This window comes from Aethalodelphis obliquidens, unplaced genomic scaffold, assembly GCF_003676395.1.
Source record: "Aethalodelphis obliquidens isolate GAN/ISIS:26980383/991018 unplaced genomic scaffold, ASM367639v1 scaffold9, whole genome shotgun sequence".
NCBI lineage: Eukaryota > Metazoa > Chordata > Mammalia > Artiodactyla > Delphinidae > Aethalodelphis > Aethalodelphis obliquidens.
Genome location: NW_020837953.1, coordinates 51623965 through 51642213, shown reverse-complemented (window position 1 = coordinate 51642213; position 18249 = coordinate 51623965). Strand labels below are relative to the sequence as shown.

Below are 18249 nucleotides of genomic sequence, written 5' to 3'. Positions count from 1 at the left end.
CGGGCCTCTCACTGTTGTGGCCTCTCCTGTTGCGGAGCACAGGCTCCGGACGCGCAGGCTCAGCGGCCATGGCTCACGGGCCCAGCCACTCCGCGGCATGTGGGATCTTCCCGGACCGGGGCACGAACCCGTGTCCCCTGCATCGGCAGGCGGACTCTCAACCACTGCGCCACCAGGGAAGCCCTGCCTCAATTTTTTAATGGGTAAAGGATCTGAATAGATATTTCTCCAAAGAAGATGTACAAATGACCAATAAGTGCATGAAAAAAATGCTCCAGATCACCACTCATTAGGGAAATGCAAACAGAACCACAGTGAGATGCCACCTCCTGCCCACTAGGATGACTATACCCAGAAAGACAGAGCAAAGAGTGCTGGCGAGGAGGGGGAGGGTTTAAAACCCTCAGCCATTGCTGCCGGGAATGAAAACACATCCAGGCTGAAAAGGAAGAAGTAAAATTGTATTTATTCGTAGACGACATGATCCTGTGTATAGAGAATCCTAAGAAATCCTCAGAAATAACCAGCAAGGTCAAGGAAGATGAGATCAACGTGGAAAACTCAACCGTAGTCTAGCAATTTCTGAAGTGAAGAAAACAAAACGATCCCATTGATAATAGCGTAAAAGAATGTAACAAATGTATTAATAAGCAAATTCGAATCAAACAATAATAGATCATTGATCGTTTATTAATAAATTTAAGAAAAGTGCGAGACTTGCTCACTGAAAAATACGAACATAGATGAACGTAAAGAAAAATAGGCGGAGAGATGTGTCACGTTTACGAATCAGCGGGTTCAGTGCTGCTAATGGCGGTTCTCCCAGCCTGAGTCAATGCATCCCTCACAAAATCCCAGCAGCTTGTTTTCTTTCCTTGTTGGGGGGACAGAAATGGACAAGCTGATCCTGAAATATTTATATGGAAGTACAAAGGTCCCAGGTTAGCCAAAACAATTTTGAAAAAGAAGAACAAAGTCGGAGGAATCTCCAGTTTCAAAGCATACTGGAAGGCTGCAATAATCAGATGGTGTGGCAGGGGCGTAAGGACCGATACATCGGTCAATGGACAGAACTGACGTCCAGACATAAACCTTCACCCTTACGGTCAAGTGACTTCTGACCAAGATGCCCAGGCAATGCAGTGGGGGAAAGGACAGTCTTTTCAACACATGGCCCTGGGACAACGGGAGTCCACATGAAAAAAGATGAATTTAGACCTCTATCTTACCCACAAAAATTAATTCAAGAGGGATCAGAGACCTAAATGTAAGAGCAAAAGTTGTACAAGAAAACTGGAGAAAGTCTCTGTGAACTTGGGCTAAGAATCCTTAGACAGATCACCAAGACCATGGTCCATAAAAGAAAAAAATGACAAACTGTACTTCATCAAAATTTTAGGGCTTCCCTGGTGGCACAGTGGTTGGGAGTCCACCTGCCAACGCAGGGGACACGGATTCGAGCCCTGGTCCGGGAGGGTCCCACATGCCGCGGAGCAACTGGGCCCGTGCGCCACGGCTGCTGGGCCTGCGCTCTGGAGCCCATGAGCTACAACTACAGAGCCCGCACACCTAGAGCCCGTGCTCTGCAACAAGAGAGGCCGCCAAAATGAGAGGCCTGTGCACCGCAACGAGTGTTGGCCCCCGCTCGCTGCAACTAGAGAAAAGCCCGTGCACAGCAACAAAGACCCAATGCGGCCAAAAATAAATAAATAAAATAAATTAAAAAAAAAAATTTAGGGCTCCCCTGGTGGCGCAGTGGTTGAGAGTCCGCCTGCTGATGCAGGGGACGCGGGTTCGTGCCCCGGTCTGGGAGGATCCCACATGCCGCGGAGCGGCTGGGCCCGTGAGCCACGGCCGCTGAGCCTGCGCGTCCGGAGCCTGTGCTCCGCAACAGGAGAGGCCACAGCAGTGAGAGGCCCGCGTACCGCAAAAAAAAAAAAAAAATTTAAAATTGTGCCCTTCAAAAGACAACATTAAGATTAAAAGATAAGCCACAAACTGAAAGAAAATATCTGCAAATATATATTTGCTAAAGGACTTGTATCCAGAATACATAAAGAACTTGTATAACTAAAAACTAAGACAAGCAACCCAATCCAAAAAAAAAAAAAGCTGAAATATATGAGCAAACATTTCTCTGTAGAAGACATATAAATGGCCAACGAGCACACGAGAAGCTGCCCAACGTCGTTAGTTTTAAGGAAACGCAAATCAAAACCATGAGGAGGGACTTCTCTGGCGGTCCAGTGGTTAAGACTCTGTGCTTTCATTGCAGGGGGTGCAGGTTTGATCCCTGGTCAGGGAACTAGGATCCTGCATGCTGCGCGGTGCGGCCAAAAAATTTTTTAAAAACCCAAAAAACAACCAAAAGAAAACAACAAAGAAAACAAAAATCCATGAGGAGATGCCCCCTGACATCCTCAGGATGGCTACGCCCTGGCAAGGACGTGGAGAAATCGGAACGTTCGTACGTTGCTAACGGGATGGTAAAATGGCGCAGCCACTTTGGAAAAGAGTTTGGCCATTGCTTGAAAAATTTAAACACGAACCTACCCAACAACTGACCCAACAATTCTACTCATAAATATATACCTGAGAGAAATGAAACAGGTTTGCAAAAAACCTGCACATGAATGTTCACAGCAGCCAAGTGCCAAGGACTGGACTGTCGCCCACGGACGCAGGTGAGCAAAGTGCTGGGCGGGCAGGATGGGAGGCTAGTGGTCCACAAAGAGGAGAGCAGCACCGCGCGCTGGGCGGGAGGGAGGAGCAGAGCGCGACCACAAGTGAGATTGCATCCACACTCAGTGTCCAGGAAAAGGCATTTGTGGTGCCTGGGATGGAGGGTGGGAACAGGGCAGGAACGAGGGGTCTTTCTGGGGTGGAGGAAATGTTCTGAAATGGAACTGGTGTAGCAATGGTTGCCCAACCCTGCAAGTGTACTAAGAATCATTAAATCACTGAATATAGATGAATTTTATGGTATGTAAATTATGCTGCAATAAAGTTGTTAAAATAAGCCAATTGTGACTAAATATACTCAGTTTATGCTGCACGTCATGCTTCCTACGCGGAGCCGTGGAACAGAGCTGGACCACTGTGCAGGAATGTCTGTCTCCAGTGGTCCCGCCCCGTCCCTCTGGGTCTTCTCTGCTCATGGGGCGGGAAGCCCGGTCGTCCCTCTGCTTGGCCGCAGGGCTGACTGAGCATCTAGACGCAGCCCAGACGGATGGGCGTCTGTCCACCTTGGTCACCCCACGAGGAGCTTGAGAAACCCTCCCCTTGCCAGGCTGAGCGGCTGGCCCGGCGCCCACGTGGCCTCCTCTGTCCTCTGCCTCTGAGTGTGTGACCGCCGGGAGGGCCGCCTGTGTGCTCACGCACATGCACACAGATGCACACACAGAGCCCATGTGCTCACACACGCACATGCACCGCACAGCGGCCTCCCACCGGCTGGAGGGCTCGCACGCCCACTGCCCTTTCTGCCGAGGCTCCGGCAGCGAGGACTTGGGAACGGGGTGACCTGGGCGCAGCTGGGAGGCCAGAAGCCACCTGTGGCATCTTGTCTGCGTTTTTGCTACTTCAGAACCCGACAGCTGCTTATCCTTCTGAAAAGAATACATAACCCGGCCGCCTTCCTGGAGACACTGACTCGTGGCAACTTCCCCACCGTCCCGCTGCAGCTGGATGGTCAATGTGAAGGAAGATCCCTGGGCCACTTCCATCCCCTCCGGACCCAAAATCACGATCCCTGTGGCTTGTGCTGGGGAGAGCAGAGCGCATCTGTCGTGGGGTCAGGGCGGTGAGTGCCACGGGTCTGCATCCCGCATCCTGAATGCGCTGTGCAGCCGCTCAGGCCTGACCGTGTCCCAGCGGGGGTGGGGGGCGCATGGATGGCACAGCTGTCAGGGCTGGGGGACCATCACTGACGCCGTGACCTTAACCTCGTCCTGAGGGCCGGCTACAGTGATTTGAAGTGGGTCATCTCAGAACTGACCTGATCACGGTAGGGGGACGGCAGAGCTGAGGTGACGGCCCAGCAGTGCCCAGTGCACCCGGGGCATGTTCCCGCACGGCCTCCCGCCCACTGCTCGGACCCGGGCCCTGCATTGCGTGCGTCTGAGTCAGCGACCTGATGTGTGCTGGACGAGGCTGTGGCTGTCTGCCCGGGAGCTGGCCTGGTGAGCAGGGTCCACCCGCAGCTCTGAGTGAGCAGCTGCACCCGTGGACCCGGCACCAAGGTTCTGATTGGTGACCCGAGTCCCTGGAGTCTAACAGAAGCCCCCATGCCCGGAGGCAACACGGGGAGGGTGAGGCGCCAGCAGAGGACCCTGCAGGCCACAGGCCACCTGTGCGCACACTGCAGAGCAGAGAGCTCAGGGTGGGGGGCTGGATGGAGGCTGTGCAGGGAGGCCAGACGCCCAGAGCCCCGTGGGTGGGAGACCCCGAGGCTGGGAGCCCTGCTTGAAGCAGGACCACTTGGGTTCAGGGTCTGACGGGGGCCTCTGCGTGTCACGAGCCCCGTGAAACCACAGCAGAGCATGTTTCTCCCAAAAGGGGATTCTAGGTTCCACTCCATCCAGCCCCGCTTGGTCCACACCTCCCGCGAGACTGCCCAGGGCCACTTGAGAAAGGACACGGCCAGACCCAGACGTGACCCCACAAGAGGACCCCACGGGGCCAGCGGCAAGGCCGGGGGCACCTACTCACGGGGTGGCCATTGATCCACACCCCTCGGTAGACGCCCCCGGAGCAGTGGGCCACGCTGCCCTCTCCACTGAACACGTCACCGTGCCACTGTCCCCGTGGAGAGAACCATGGGCTCAGACGGGCTGGTCTCCCTGCCGCACAGCCCGGCGGCCCCCCAGGCTCCGAAGGCCCCTGGGGACCTCCGCAGAAGGCGCTGCCCTTTGAACTTTAAGAAGCCAGGAAGTTTGGAGACAATGGCCCGAATACAAAATGCAAAGAAAATATGGCTCCAAAGGGCACACTTTTTAGCACGAAACCCTTTTAACACAAAGATACTGCATTTGTGCAGTCACGGGAGGCCGACCGTGCAGGCGAGCGAGCGGAGGCTTGCGGGGTCGAGGGGCTGAGCGTTCCGACACGCTCCTTGATAACAAAAAGGCCAATTAAAATCACACTGGGAACCCGCACAGCCGCACCCTGGGGGCAGTGCCAACTCGCTGCACGCCCCAACTCTGCCACCCCCATAATAAGCCTGCTTTGTAAACGATAAGCACGACCGAGCGGAAGAACAGTGCCGAAGAGCACAAAGACTGCTTTCCTGGAAAAGTTCGAGATCTTAATGGGGTTTTATTCAGCTATGAATTACTCCTATTGGAAGAAGCATGAGCCACAGGCGCGTTTTGGTTCGATTCACTCTGGCAGAAGGTGACTGGGCTCCTGCTTTCCTGCCCAGCCCTCCGAGTGGCCCGAGGCCGCCCAGCAGCTGGGGCCGGACTCCGGTTGGCGGGAGCCCCTCAGGCCCTCGGGAGGGGCCGTCTGGCAGGTGAGGCCTGTGGGAACGGCCCCTGAAGAGCTCAGACACCCCAAGATCTGGGGGAACAGGTTCCACGGCTGCTTGGAACACACGGTCGCTGTGTTCACATTACAAGGTGACAGGGAAGGGGCCTGGCCGCGGCTCCCCCTCCAGCCGGGGCACCGGACAACTGCGGCGCCCTGGTGGGTGCATGGCAGTAGCGGCAAGGCAACAGCTCGCGGCTGCAGGAGGGGCCGGCTGCCAGCTGGGGGTGGCAGTTGGGCAGAGGCGTGGCTGTAACCCCCACGGGAGGCCTGGAGCCGCAGGGCAGCCTCGTCCCTCCAGCCCCCAGACCCAGAGAGCTGAGCCCTCTGGGCCCACACTCGGGCTGCGTTCCCGGAAAGCTCGGTGCCAGCACGGCTGACATCGCAGACGGTCTATCGACGTCCCCTAAGACGTGGCTCACGTCTGCAGGCAGCGTGCCAGGCCAAAGAGGGGGCGAGGCCGCAGGTATCACGCCAGAGCGGGGACCCCGTGCTGCCGTCCTGGGAGGGGCTGGGGAGCCCCAGAGTCACTAGCTGACCATCCCTGGAGCCAGTGCGGACTCCAAGCAGCAGCATCTGCTGGGCTTGCTGCCTGGTCCCAGGAAGGGGTCCTGTGCACAGGTGTGCATGCATGCGGGCGTGTGCACCTGCGTCTGCTGTGTGGTGGAGGCAGCAATGCTCAGTGATCGCGATGGGCAGGGTGACCTGCGGGGGAGCAGAGCGGGAGGGTCCTGGCCGAGCTGGGCCATTGTCTCTGAGTCTGGGTGGGGCCAGCCCTGGGGGGCAGGGAGCCGCCCCCCACCCCCAGCTGTGTACAGCACACTGACGTCAGAGCTTCTCCCAGCTCGAGCCCCGTAGTCGCTTTGCTGGGGTCAGTGGTGCTCCTCAGAGGTGAACGAGTCGCCGGAACCCCTCGCTTCCCTCACGCCGCCGTCCCCAGGCCGGAGAAGTGACCGGTTTCAACTCGGGAAGCAGGTCTCACGGCCAATCGAACGCACCTCTCAGGAGCCAAATCAACTCATCACTCCGCCCCGCCCCCCCACTCCCGCCCTTTTACGTAGAGGTTCATGCCCTCGTCTGAGGCTCTGTGCTGTGGTGCCTGGGCAGTGGGCCGGTAGCCCCGGGGAAGGGTGGTCGCCTCCAGAGACAAACACCCCCCTGTGGGGCCCGGCTGCCTCCCCCGCACACCGCCCCCAGCTGGAGCTGCGCCCGCTCTGTGCCCGGGGCCAGTGTGCTGCCCGCCCGCACAAGCGCAGGCCTCACCCCTGTCCTGGGCAGCGGTGCTGGGGTCACCGCCCCTGCGGGGTGGACGGGGGAGGACGCCCAGAGGCAGGTGGGAGACGGGGCTTCCAGCCACGGGGAAGTGGCGGGAGCTCAGTGCGCGCGCACGCCCGACCCTGTGACACGGCCTCGGCCTCTGTTTGAGCTTCTCCATCACGTGACTCTGAGCGCTCCCGCCAAAGAGGGCTGAGCTCTGTGGCGCTCCGCGGGCCCCTCCCAGCGGCCTCCCCCTTCCCTCTCAGTCGTGGTCCCCTCTTGTCTGTCTGTCTGCTCCGGGGCATGAGCTTCCCAGGGCAGGGCTCCATGGGGACAACTAGGGCTCGAATGAGCGCGGGCTCCTCTCCAAACAGCACGATGGCCACTGGGGCCCTCGACCGTGTCGGGGTCCACATCTTTGCACGCCCTGCCCGGCCCCTTGGCCCTCTGCGAAGGTGCAGCGTGGGTTTTCAGGAAGAAGGCAGGCAGGGCCTAGGGTCGCCTGGGAGCCAGGAGCAGACTGAGAAGGGTCCAGCACACAGAGCCTTGGAGCATGGCCTGCGGGCGCACGGGCTGCCGCGTGCAGAGCAGACAGGCAGTGAACGTGCCCCTCAGACCACGAAGCCCCGGCCCACTCCGCCCCACTGGGTGTGAGCAGGGTCAGGCTCCCCGCCAAGTCACTGTCCAGTCCTCGCCATCCAAGCATTGACAGACCGCTTAATCGCTGACCGACCGCTTAATCGCGCTCTCGTAATCTGAGACCCCCCACCCCAGCTCAGGCTGCAACACAGCACTTTCCCAGGACAGATACACGATACACTCCAGCAGTGTAACTCATCCAACAGCGTAGAATCTAATTAATGTTACAAATCATGCTTTTGAAAACCCTGCCCTTTCTCAGTCAGCTGACACGCACCAGCGCGCGAACAAACACGTGTTAACGCGTCGCTGCGCCTGGCGGCTCTTCCTTCTCCTCCCCGTGCAGGTGAGGACCTGTGTGTGCTGCCGCAGTGCAGGAAGATGGGAGGACGGCCGGGCCACCCTGCACGCGAAGCACGGGTGCGCGGGGTCCCTGTAGGAGAGGCCCCGTGGGGTGAGTGGGGCACACCTTGTGGCCGGCGGTGGCTGAGGCAACCCCAGGGCCTCTCAGCTCCAGGATAGGGACCTATGTGCTCAGAACTCCTTCCCTGGTCCTTTCTTTGAAGAGCACGGAGTCGGGGGTGGGACGAGGGGCCGCTTGGGTGCCCTCCCCACCACACACGAGTTTGAATAAATTGTGAGAAATACACACCTGACTCTTCTCATTTCGGGAAGCACTTTCTAGTTAACAGACGCTGTTTTTCTTTCCCGGGAAAAGTGACGGTGCTTTCCCTGGAATTGCTTCTACGGCTGCGTTGTCCTGTTGCGTTTTCAGGCGCTCCCAGGCACACTCTGAATCTCCGCCCCGGTCAGAAGCCCACCTTCCCAGCTCACCCATCTCTTCCCCACCTCCAGTCCTCTCCAGGGCACCGGGCTTTGACCGACCACACCAGGAGGGGCCGGGGCCCGGCTCTCCACAGCATCTTCTTTGATGGCATCCAGTCTGGAGAAGGTGACTTCCCACTGTCACCAAACTCCCTCCTGGAGCAGGTGAGGACTTCCCTGAGGCCACGGCTCCTAGACCAGGGAGGGGCGTGGCCCCGGGTCACCTGCCTGGGCCTGCGGCTGCAGGGGCCCGGGGTCTCCAGCTTTCGGGGTGGCCTGCTGGGGCAGCAGTGGCCACACAGGCCAGAGTGTTGGTGGCCCCTGCCCATCATTCTCTGCAGACACAATGCCCCTCACTTCCCAGCTAACAGCAGGGTCCCTAAGGTGTCTTTGATCTCCACGATCCTGGCCGTAAGTTCCCTGGATTCCAAAGTGTGACAAGCTCTGCTGATGCAAATGCAAGCTGCCTTCACACTCCGGGTCCTGATATCCGTCTGCGTAGAACCCCACCAGGAACGTGGGACAGCGCTGGTTCTGCTCTGGCAGCCCAGGCCCCTCCTCCCACGATGTGCCAATGGGCCCAGATGCTTCTCACGGTCAGGCCCCCATTCCTGGACTGTGACCTCCCGGCCAGGACAGTGGCACAGGGGCACGGAGCCCCTGGCATTCCTACAGATGCACAGGTGAGGAGAGGGGAGGCTGCGAGCCACCAGCAGGTGAAGATGCGCATGCGGCCGACCACCTGCTCTGTGTGGTGAGCAGGTGCGCCGCCCAGCAGGCCTCCCTTCGAGAAATGCAGAGAAACGCCAACACGAGAAATGCAGCCAATGCACACGGAGGTGCCCCGGGACGGGCAGAAGCGCAGCTGCTGGCGGCACCACGGCACAGCTGCACAGGTAGGAACATTCCATGTGCACAGAGGCTGAGGCTCACTGGAGAGCACCCCTCTGTCCCCTCCGCCAGGTGTGCGCTCGCCTCCGCAGCCCACAGTCTGTCCCCAGGCTCCACGGAGGTGGCCCCGGAGGACGCTGCTCTCCGAGGGGCTGCCTGATGCCTGTCTCTTAATCACTTCATTGGCACCGCGGTTATTTAAAAAGCAGGAAACATGGGACTTCCCTGCCGGTGCAGTGGTTAATCCACCTGCCAACGCAGGGGACACGGGTTCGAGCCCTGGAAGCCCAGGAAGATCCCACATGCCGCGGAGCAACCAAGCCCGTGTGCCACAACTACTGAGCCTGCGCTCTAGAGTCCACAAGCCACAACTTCTGAGGCTCGCGCGCCTAGAGCCCGTGCTCTGCAACGAGAAGCCACCGCAATAAGAAGCCTGCGCGCCGCAACTAGAGAAAGCCTGCGTGCAATGAAGACCCAATGCAGCCAAAAATAAATAAATAAAAAAACAAACACAAAACCCCCAGAGAACACAAGCGTTGGGGGAGGATGTGGAGAAATTGGAACGCTGGTGCGCTGCTGGTGGGAATGGAAAATGGAAAATGGTGTGGAGGTTCCTCAGAAAGTTAAAAATAGAATCGCCACGTGACCCAGCAGTTGCGCCGTTCCCAGAATTGGGAGCAGGATGGTGCTCACAGCAGCGTCACTCACGGGCGCCAAGAGGTGGAGACAGACCGAGTGTCTATCGAGGGACGAGCAGCCGGACGCAGCGCGGAAGGAACATCCGCACGGCAGAGCAGGAGCCAGCCTTAAAGAGGAAGGAGGTCCCGACACCTGCCCCAACGTGGATGGACCTAGAGGACACGATGCCGCGTCAAATGAGCTAGACACGAAAGGACACATCCTACATGACCCCACTTCTATGAGGTCCCGGGAGGAGACCCATAGAGACAGAAAGTAGGAGGGCGGGGCCGGGGGCTGGGTGGGGAGTGAGTGTCTAATGGGGACAGAGCTTCAGTTTGGGGGAGAGAGAAAGTTCTGGAAATGACGGTGGTGATGGCTACACACAATGTGGATGCGCTTAATGCCACCAGGCTGTGCACTTACAAATGGATGAGACGGCAAATTTTATGTTATGTGTATCTTGCAATAAAGTTTAAAAACAGAGAAAGCTCTTTGCCTAGTGAAAGCCTGGGGACGGCTGTGCCCTCATGGGGGACATGCCAACTCTCTCTGGCGGCTCCATCTCTCCCAGGTGACCGTTCATGCCCAGAGGTCACAGCTTAGAGGTCAGGCGCAGGAGGCATCCCCACAGCACGGAGAGGCGGGCCCTGAGAGCTGGGAGCTCCTGTGCCCACACCGTCGGAACGCTGTTTGGGGCGCGGGGATTCAGGGCCTGGCTGTCCTCCCGGGGCCCTCAGGACATGGTCGTGGCTGCGACTGTGGGTGGGGGCAGCGCTTCCCGACCGCGGGGCTGCGTGGCCCGGTGCTCAGGGTCTGGGTCGCGCGGCCCTGAGAGGCTGGGGCATCGCTGAGCAGCGGGAACGCAGGCGGACGGCCTGAAACCCGGGGAAGGACCCTCGTTCACCTGCAAAGCGCCGGGGGGACGAAGCCGCCAGCCCCTCGCACTCCGCCGGCTCCCGCCTGACATCCAAGCCGGCGTCCACGGGGCATCCGCTTGGAGGGACGCGGCTCTAGCTCCGCAGCCAGCGGAGGAGCCCCCTGCAGGGCCGGGCGGTAGGCAGGGCCGGGCTGCCCCCTGGTGGATGGCGGCGGGGAACCCCCAGCCCCCCGGCTGAGCAGCGACTTGCTGGGGAGGCCCGAGCACGGCCCCCAGTGCCCAGGCCCCTGATGCGGAGGCCCTGGAAGAGCCCAAACTGCCTCTGGGGGAAGGGCATGCGGGGTGGAGGGTGGGGGCAGAGGCTTTCGGGATTCTCTGGAAGAAGGCGAGGGCTCGGCCACCCCCTGGTTTGGGAGGCCGCCTCGTCTTTGGAACGGTGGTCGAGAGAGTCGGGGAGCCAGAAGGCAGCTGAGGGCAGTGCCAGCACTAGAACCGCGACCCCACGCCCCCAGCCCGCGAGGTGTGGACGCTGTTGGGGGTTCCGAGCGAGGAAGATCCTCCCAGGTCTCCCTGCGTTTCCCTCTTCCGTGGCAGCTCTGGAGAATTCAGGCCAGTGACTGCGGCTGCCCAGGATGAGCCCTAAAGCCTGGCCCCATGAGGATGGACAGACGTCCCCCTTGGGGAGAAGCAGCAGAGCTCTGGCCGGGGCACAGCGGCATCTGCAAATGGGCTCTGGCGCAAACTGCCAACCGCAGCGGCCCAGGTGGCACCCCGGGAGTGGCTGGCTACCCAGACCAGGACTTGCGGTCCCAGGAGGGGCCTGGGAGGTGATGTCACCTAAGCAGAGCTCTGCGTTTTACAAGCAGGCAAGGTGAGCATGCCGGGGGGGAGCCTCGCAGCCAGGGCAGGACTCCACACTCCCCAGCAGGCCACTCCATCTCAGGAAGTGCCCTGGCCAGTTACCAGTTTACTGCCCCTCAGCCCCCAAACGACCCTTCCTGCCCGACTCTGTGCTCCGGGAGCTGGACCCTGAAACGTGTCGCTTTGCCAGCTGGTGCCGTGCTGGGCGCTGCAAGGACCCTGCGGGGAAGAGGCTTCCCTCGGGCTCCAGGGTGCCCACTCCTAACCCCTCAGGCACAGGGGTTTGTCCTGGGCGAGTTCCTCTGTGTCCCAGGGTTTCCTGCACACACGGCCCCGGCGGCTGGCAGCAGACGCCCAGGGAAGCTCCTCCAACCCAGCGGGCTGTGGCCACACCCCCTGTCTGCGAGGTCTGAGTCTCCGGAGGGGCTGGGCTTTCCCTCGTCTCCTGGGACTTCTTTCCCAATCTCCACTCTAACTTTCACATGAGAAACTTGGCAAAGATATGAATTCAGCTGACAACCTAATTCTGCAACCCACACAGTCAAATTGTTTCAGCCCTGAGGCTGTGAGAAGTGAGAGACTCTCAGGACCGTGGCTGGAGCTGAGTGCAGACCTGAGCTCCCGTCCAGGACACCAAGGGCCTCGCGCCGCCGTCACTACATCCACAGCCACGTGCAACCCTCGGCTCCCGAGGCCCAGATTCAGCTGGCGCATCACAGCCGAGCTCGGTGGCAGCTCAGTCACTCCCAAAGCTGCCACGTGCCACAAGTCACGTCTCCCATGGCCTCAGCCCCACGCGGTCAGGCCCGAGGATGCAACCAGGCCGGTCCCCACCCCATCTTCGGGGGCACCTCCTGGGGCCACTTTCGCATTTGCTTTGGCCATATTCCTGCTTTCACTCCTTTGGGTATTTTGCTGTCTTTCACTAGTTGATACTTTCACGTTCAATTACCGGTGTGACTTGTCTTCCGGTGGGTTCTGGCTCAGGCATCACCACCATCCACCCGACGCTGGGCCAGAAATGCAGGACATCTTCGCTTCTGCCCTTGTCAACCAGTCCAGTGTCTGTGCCTCCAAACCCCCCAAATTTGGTTCCACACCCCGTGCAGGCCGCCATCACCTCTCTCCATGAGTGAGAGCAAGAGAAGCCTTCCAAACACAGGGGTCAGGTCACCAACTCCTTCCAGCACTTTCTGTGACGTGTAGGATAAAACTCCAAGCCCTCGTGGCTCCGGGGCCTGTGCGCGGGACGGCCTGGGCCTCCTGCCTGGCCTCCCCTGACCCCTGCTCTGGCCACGCAGGCTTCTTCCTGCCTTGGAGCCCAGCCTCGCCCTTCCGCTGCCTGCAATGCCCTTCCCTGTGGTCTCCATGCGGCGGCCCCTTCCCATCCTTCAGACCTGGCTCACGCGGCATTCTCTGGCCCCTGGCTGCATCTCTGCAGGGCCGGCCAGGCCCACAGGCCGGCGTGCGGGAAGCACAAGGATGGCGGATTCTGGGGGCCCGAGAAGGTCTTCCCATGTGCCTGAATCTCTTGGCCTCGTGGCACCTAAAAGCCCCCATCAAGCCGAGAGTAGCAGCTGCGACATGATGGGGGGTGGGGCGCAGAGCCCTGCTCGCGAGGAGCAGGGAGGGGTCCTCGCCTGCTTCCCCAGGTTATCGAGGGCACTGGGACCCCACGGGTATCTCCTCTCAAAAAGGCTTCACCAGGTCATTCCCACAGGAGAGAGTGTTGGGTCATGGGGTGTTTCAGGAACCAGACGGGACGGAAAGGTGTTAGCGGGTGGCCCTTAAGCTCTCTGAACCGCATCTTCTCATCAGCGAAAAGGGAACGGTGGCCGACCCTACCTCGCAGGGTCAGAAGGGCAGCACCTGGGCTGCACCCCGGGCGGCACCGGGAGCAGAGGACGCCCGGCCGGTGGGTCCAGTACCTCATAGATGGAGCCGTCCGCATGGCGCAGTGTCCCATGGCCCTGGCGCTGGTCCCAGACCCAGTTGCCCTCGTACTCATCTCCGTTCCTGAGGGACAAACGCGGAGGCTGCTCTCAGGCTGGGAAGGGCCAGGTGGCTGTGTGACGCACACTGGCTCCTCCGACTGGGGCTCAGCACGCACCCCCGGGACCAAGGCAAAAATAGGCCCAGAACAGATGGCACAAGCTGTGGCCTTGCCAGGGCCCGGCCAGAGGGGCAGGTGGCCTTGGCGCCCGGTGGCGTGCAGTGACGGGAGGCCCCGCTTGCTGGGCCCCAGGTGTGAAGGTTTGGAGAGGAAAACGGGAAGGAAATGGGGGGGCCTGCAAATCCCAAGGGCAGGATTTTGCACGAAAACTGCCTGGAGTGTGAAAGACGCCCAGCACTGGGCCCGAAGCTGAGAGCCTGCGGGTGTCACCCGACTCGGCCCCGCTCCACCCTCGCGCCCACCCGACCTCCTCACCTGGTGTTTCATTGGAGGAGGGGGACGGATGTTCTTTCTACTAAATACACACAGAACCAATGTCAGCAACTGAGGGAGAAATTGCAGGATCATATGAAAAAATCACAGACCGTACTTTCAGGGCTGGGTGTTCGATGGGGGTACGGCCCACAGGACGGCGGACTCACCGGAAGACCATCCGCCCTTGGCCGTGCCGCTTGTTGTCGTGAAATGACCCCCAGTACACTTGTCCATCTGCGTCCACCAGGTGCCCCTGTCCTGGAGGCGGGCGAGAGTCGAGGGTCACCTCGTACCTCCGTTGGGGGAGGGGGGTGTCTAGAAGAAGGATGGGGTCGGCACCCCCTGTAGCTGGGCCCCATGGGGGTCCCCCGGCCCCACAATCCGATCTGGGGCGGCCTGGCAGCCACACGCAGCGGGAGCGGCTCTGAGTCCAGCTCTCAAGGTCCCGAGGGAGGGTGGGGGCGCCCGGGGTCCCCAGCATCGGAGACTGAAACGCTCTGCTGTCCGGCTGGGGTGGTGCTGCCGCGCGGTCAAGGCCAGCTCGCAGGTGCGAGTTCACGCTGAGGACCGACAGTTGTGCAGGGCCTCTACCACCTACTCAAAGGGCCCAAAGGCCAGAGGAAGTGCTCGTGAAGACACAGAGTCTCAGGGCCTGGACACTCGGGAAGGGGGGCGTCCTGACCCCTCACGGGAGGCCTTGGAGGGGTCAGAGCTGCGCCCGCGCCGGCATGCTGTCGGGGGCTGGGACTGCTCCGCTCGCTCCGGCGACCCCGGGGCTCTGCCTGCTGCTCCCCGGAATGTGGCCTCCTGACTGGCTGGGTCCCACAGGACGTGGAGGAGGTGACCGAGCCGAGGGTCAAGAGGACCCACAGTGCTGGTTGAGCCACTGCGACCCTCAGCGAGTCCAGGAGACCCGCCTGGCCGATCCCAGGCCGACTGCTGACACGGGATCGAGGGCGATGGCAGAGTGGGGACCTGAGTCACCAGGTTTGAGGGGCTCGCTGTGAGCCCTGCGCTCCGAACCTCACCGGACCGGGGAGTGCACTCGCGCCCAGGCCCGCCCAGGCCCCGAGTCAGGATCCAGGGAGGGCTGGGGTCTGGGCCCCACAGTGTCCACCCCGAGGCCGATGCCTCACGCCTTCCCACGGACCCCGGACCTTCTCTCAGGCTGCAGGAGAGCTCCCCTTCGTAACGTCCGCCGGCTTTGTACTTCATGACGCCATGTCCTTGGGGTTCTCCCAAAACAAACTGTCCGGTGTAGGTGTTCCCCGGTGTGGACGGGAGGCGGGAAGCCGTGTCCAGGGTTAGACTCGTTTCCTGAGTCCAGCGGGGTAACCAGTAGTTCCTGCCCGACCCTTGGGCAGTGGTAGCAGAACACGGTGTCCCTTTATCTCACCGCTCACCCTGAACAAGGGAAATGGGACTCCCTCCCTCCCGGCAGTGTACGTGCAGACTCCATCGCAAGGGGACCCTCTCTGGGGCATCTGTGTGCTGGGGGCAAAGGCCCCGCCAGGCCGGAGTCCGTGGTGTGAGGCTTCTCTCCGCTGAGAACCCAACACCCGCTTGCCAGTGGGGGTCTGAGGTTCTGCGGGCAGCAGTGTGGCCACCCTGCCCCAGGCTGGCACGAGGCCATTACGAGACACCTTAGGGAAACCAGGGGTCCCCAGGTTACTGATGGAAGTGCCTTCTGCGCCCGGAAGGGAGGGGCCAGCTCACACCAAGGTTGCTTTAGGAGGAAAGCGTCGGGTCAGCTAACCTGTCAGGGCCCAGTGCCGGCAGCCCTCTCCCGTGATCTCTCCGTCTACAAACTCGCCTTCGTAGTAACTCCCGTCTTTAAGCAGAAGTTTGCCCTGACCTGGTGAAAGACGTCGTGCTGTCAGGCAGTGGCTGGGAGTGGCCGCTGGGGCATGCGTGTGGCCAGGCTCGTTTCTCAGGGACGAGCACGGAGCCGTGAAAGTCTCTGCATTTGGCTCCATCTCTCGTCCAGCACGTGCTCTCTGCAGGCTCACCCACACATGTCCACCAACAAGAACGTCCGTGAAACATGACCGAAAGTCTTCCTGCTGTTCTGGCCATCGAAAGTTCAAGGACCCCGCCCCAGACCTCCTCAGAGGGGACTCGACGGCCACCTCGCCTCTGTCAGTGCAGTGACAGAAGGAGAGAGAGAGAGTCTGTGGTCATAGGGTGACACTGAAGCATACATTTCAAAAAGGAGGAACCACTCTGTCCAGGCCAGGAAGAGAACCAGAGATTTCAGCACAAAAGTGAGAAACATCCGTGGGGCAAAAACATTACAAGAAAAGTCAATAAAAGTCAAAAGTTTCAAAATATAGAAAATCCTGGCAGCCAACAGATGTAAAAATAGCTCATGAGAAAATACTGAAAGATCAATCCTCCAGCAGAAAACCAGGCAGAGGATGTGAGCAGACAGAACCCCAAACAGGCACAAAACCATGAGTGTAAACTTTGGGAAGTTCAGGCCTGCCTCCGGGGGGCTCCAGGGGACTTTCGCTTCATACTTGCTCTCCTCTGCTGCTTAGATTTTCTACAAAAACTGGCAGTCTCTTTATCATCAAACAAAAAGAAAAGCAGATTTCATCAGCACCAGGGGAGCTGTCCAGGCCTCCAGCGCTGCAGGATGGCCCCTCACGGGCACTAGTGAGTGCTGAGGGCCCGGTGTGGCCAGCACCTGTGTGGCCCCCAGATCGGCAGGGACACGGGCCATCAGCGGCATGGCTGCAGGAAGAGGCCACAGCCCATCCTTACCATGTTTCCTGCTTCCTCTCCATTCTCCTTCATATCAAAAGAAAGAATTCGGGTAAACGAAGACTCCGTAACCTGAATGTTGAAAGGAGGGCGCACAGGTTAGCAAGAGACACAGGTGACCTGGCTGATGACCAGCAAGCACTGAGGTGCAGGCCGTCCCGGGGGCTTCTCCAGGTGTCTGTGGCTTCACCCCCAGTGAACTCCCCTGCCCACTGCTCCCCAAAGGCTCAGTTTGGGTCACGACTCTCCCTGTTCATCTATTTATGCACCAGACACGCTGAGCACCTACTCTGTGCAGAGAGGTCCCGGGGGAGGTACGCTAGGAGTGAGCGCAGGGTCCTTGAAAGGAGCGTGCGGGTTGGTGGGAGGGTGGATGGGTGTGCGTGGGGGTGGGGAGCCTTCCTGAGAGGGGACATTTGAACTGAGCCGAATTAGCTGGGGGTAAGCGAGGGCACAAGGGGAAGAGCCGTCCCGGTCATCTCTCTGCAGGGACCTCATCCCCCCAGTGGCCTCCTGTGCCCTCCAGACAAAACCCACACCTGCATCCAAGGAGGGCCTGCCCATCGTCACTTCTTGCCACTCAGCTGCTGGGTGCACCATCCCCCAACTCCAGTAGTTCCCACCAGCCCCCCTATTTCAAGGCCAACTTGCGGCGAGCATTTCTAGGGAAGCTTGGGGTTGCCAGACTCTGGTATCTGCCATAAACGAGGCTCGGGTTCTACCTGAAGTTACGAGATGTGGACTCGATCTCTACGGCCCCATTTTTTTCATTCTATGAACAGGTTCTATCAAACCTCCTCTGACCGCGCGTCGGGGACGTTGGGAGGCGCGGTCAGAGGAGGCGACCCCTGCCAGGACGCAGGGACACCCAGGCTCGACTCGGTTCCTGCCGGCTGGGTCTCCAAGACACGGCCGGTTCTGCTACTCTGGGCCCGGGACCCCGCCCATCCCCCGGGCACCGGGACACGCGAACGCGCGTCCCTCCCAAATTGGGGGCGACAAGGCTTCCGGGGGTTGCGGGCTGGGCTCGGGGGAGGCGCGCGTGGGGAGCCCCGCTGGGCTTGGGGGTTGCGGGTTCTGGACTTCCTGAAGTGAAAGTGCGTGTGCGGGGACACGCAGCGAGCGCCCGGACCTGCCCGCCTCCCTCCCATCCGGACCGAGGCCCGGTAGGGCGCAGTCGGCTGTTACCATCCCGCAGTGGCCGAACCGGCGGGTCTCGGCGCGCCAGGCGGGAGCTCGCGCACCCATCACGGGCGGACGCCATCTTGCCTCTAGAGTTTCCCTTAGCAACCTCATAGCACTCCTCCATTGGCTCGTTGGTCGCGAGGGGGCGTGGCCTCGGGCTCAGTCTCTGGGCGTTACCAATCTCTGGAGCGGAGCTGTCTGGGCCCGGAGCCAGAGGACGCGACTGCGCTTGCGTAACGCGGCGAATTTCCGCCGCTTACGTCCCTTCCGCCGACGCGACCGCCCCGCCAACGGCCTGGGCGCCCGCACCGGA

The 18249-nt window shown here is 60.4% G+C and overlaps 1 protein-coding gene across 1 annotated transcript in view; it reads right to left on the bottom strand.

Annotated features, from left to right (window-relative positions):
- The window catches only part of MORN1 (MORN repeat containing 1), a 23509-nt gene extending 5425 nt beyond the window's left edge, over positions 1–18084 (bottom strand). Inside the window, 8 exon segments of the mRNA XM_027108317.1 lie at positions 3653–3763; positions 4707–4806; positions 13489–13573; positions 14153–14243; positions 15143–15256; positions 15745–15840; positions 16752–16823; positions 17940–18084. Coding sequence (XP_026964118.1) covers positions 3653–3763; positions 4707–4806; positions 13489–13573; positions 14153–14243; positions 15143–15256; positions 15745–15840; positions 16752–16823; positions 17940–18060 — 790 coding nt within the window. The 5' untranslated portion in view covers positions 18061–18084.
- Between the last annotated feature and the right edge of the window lie 165 nt (positions 18085–18249).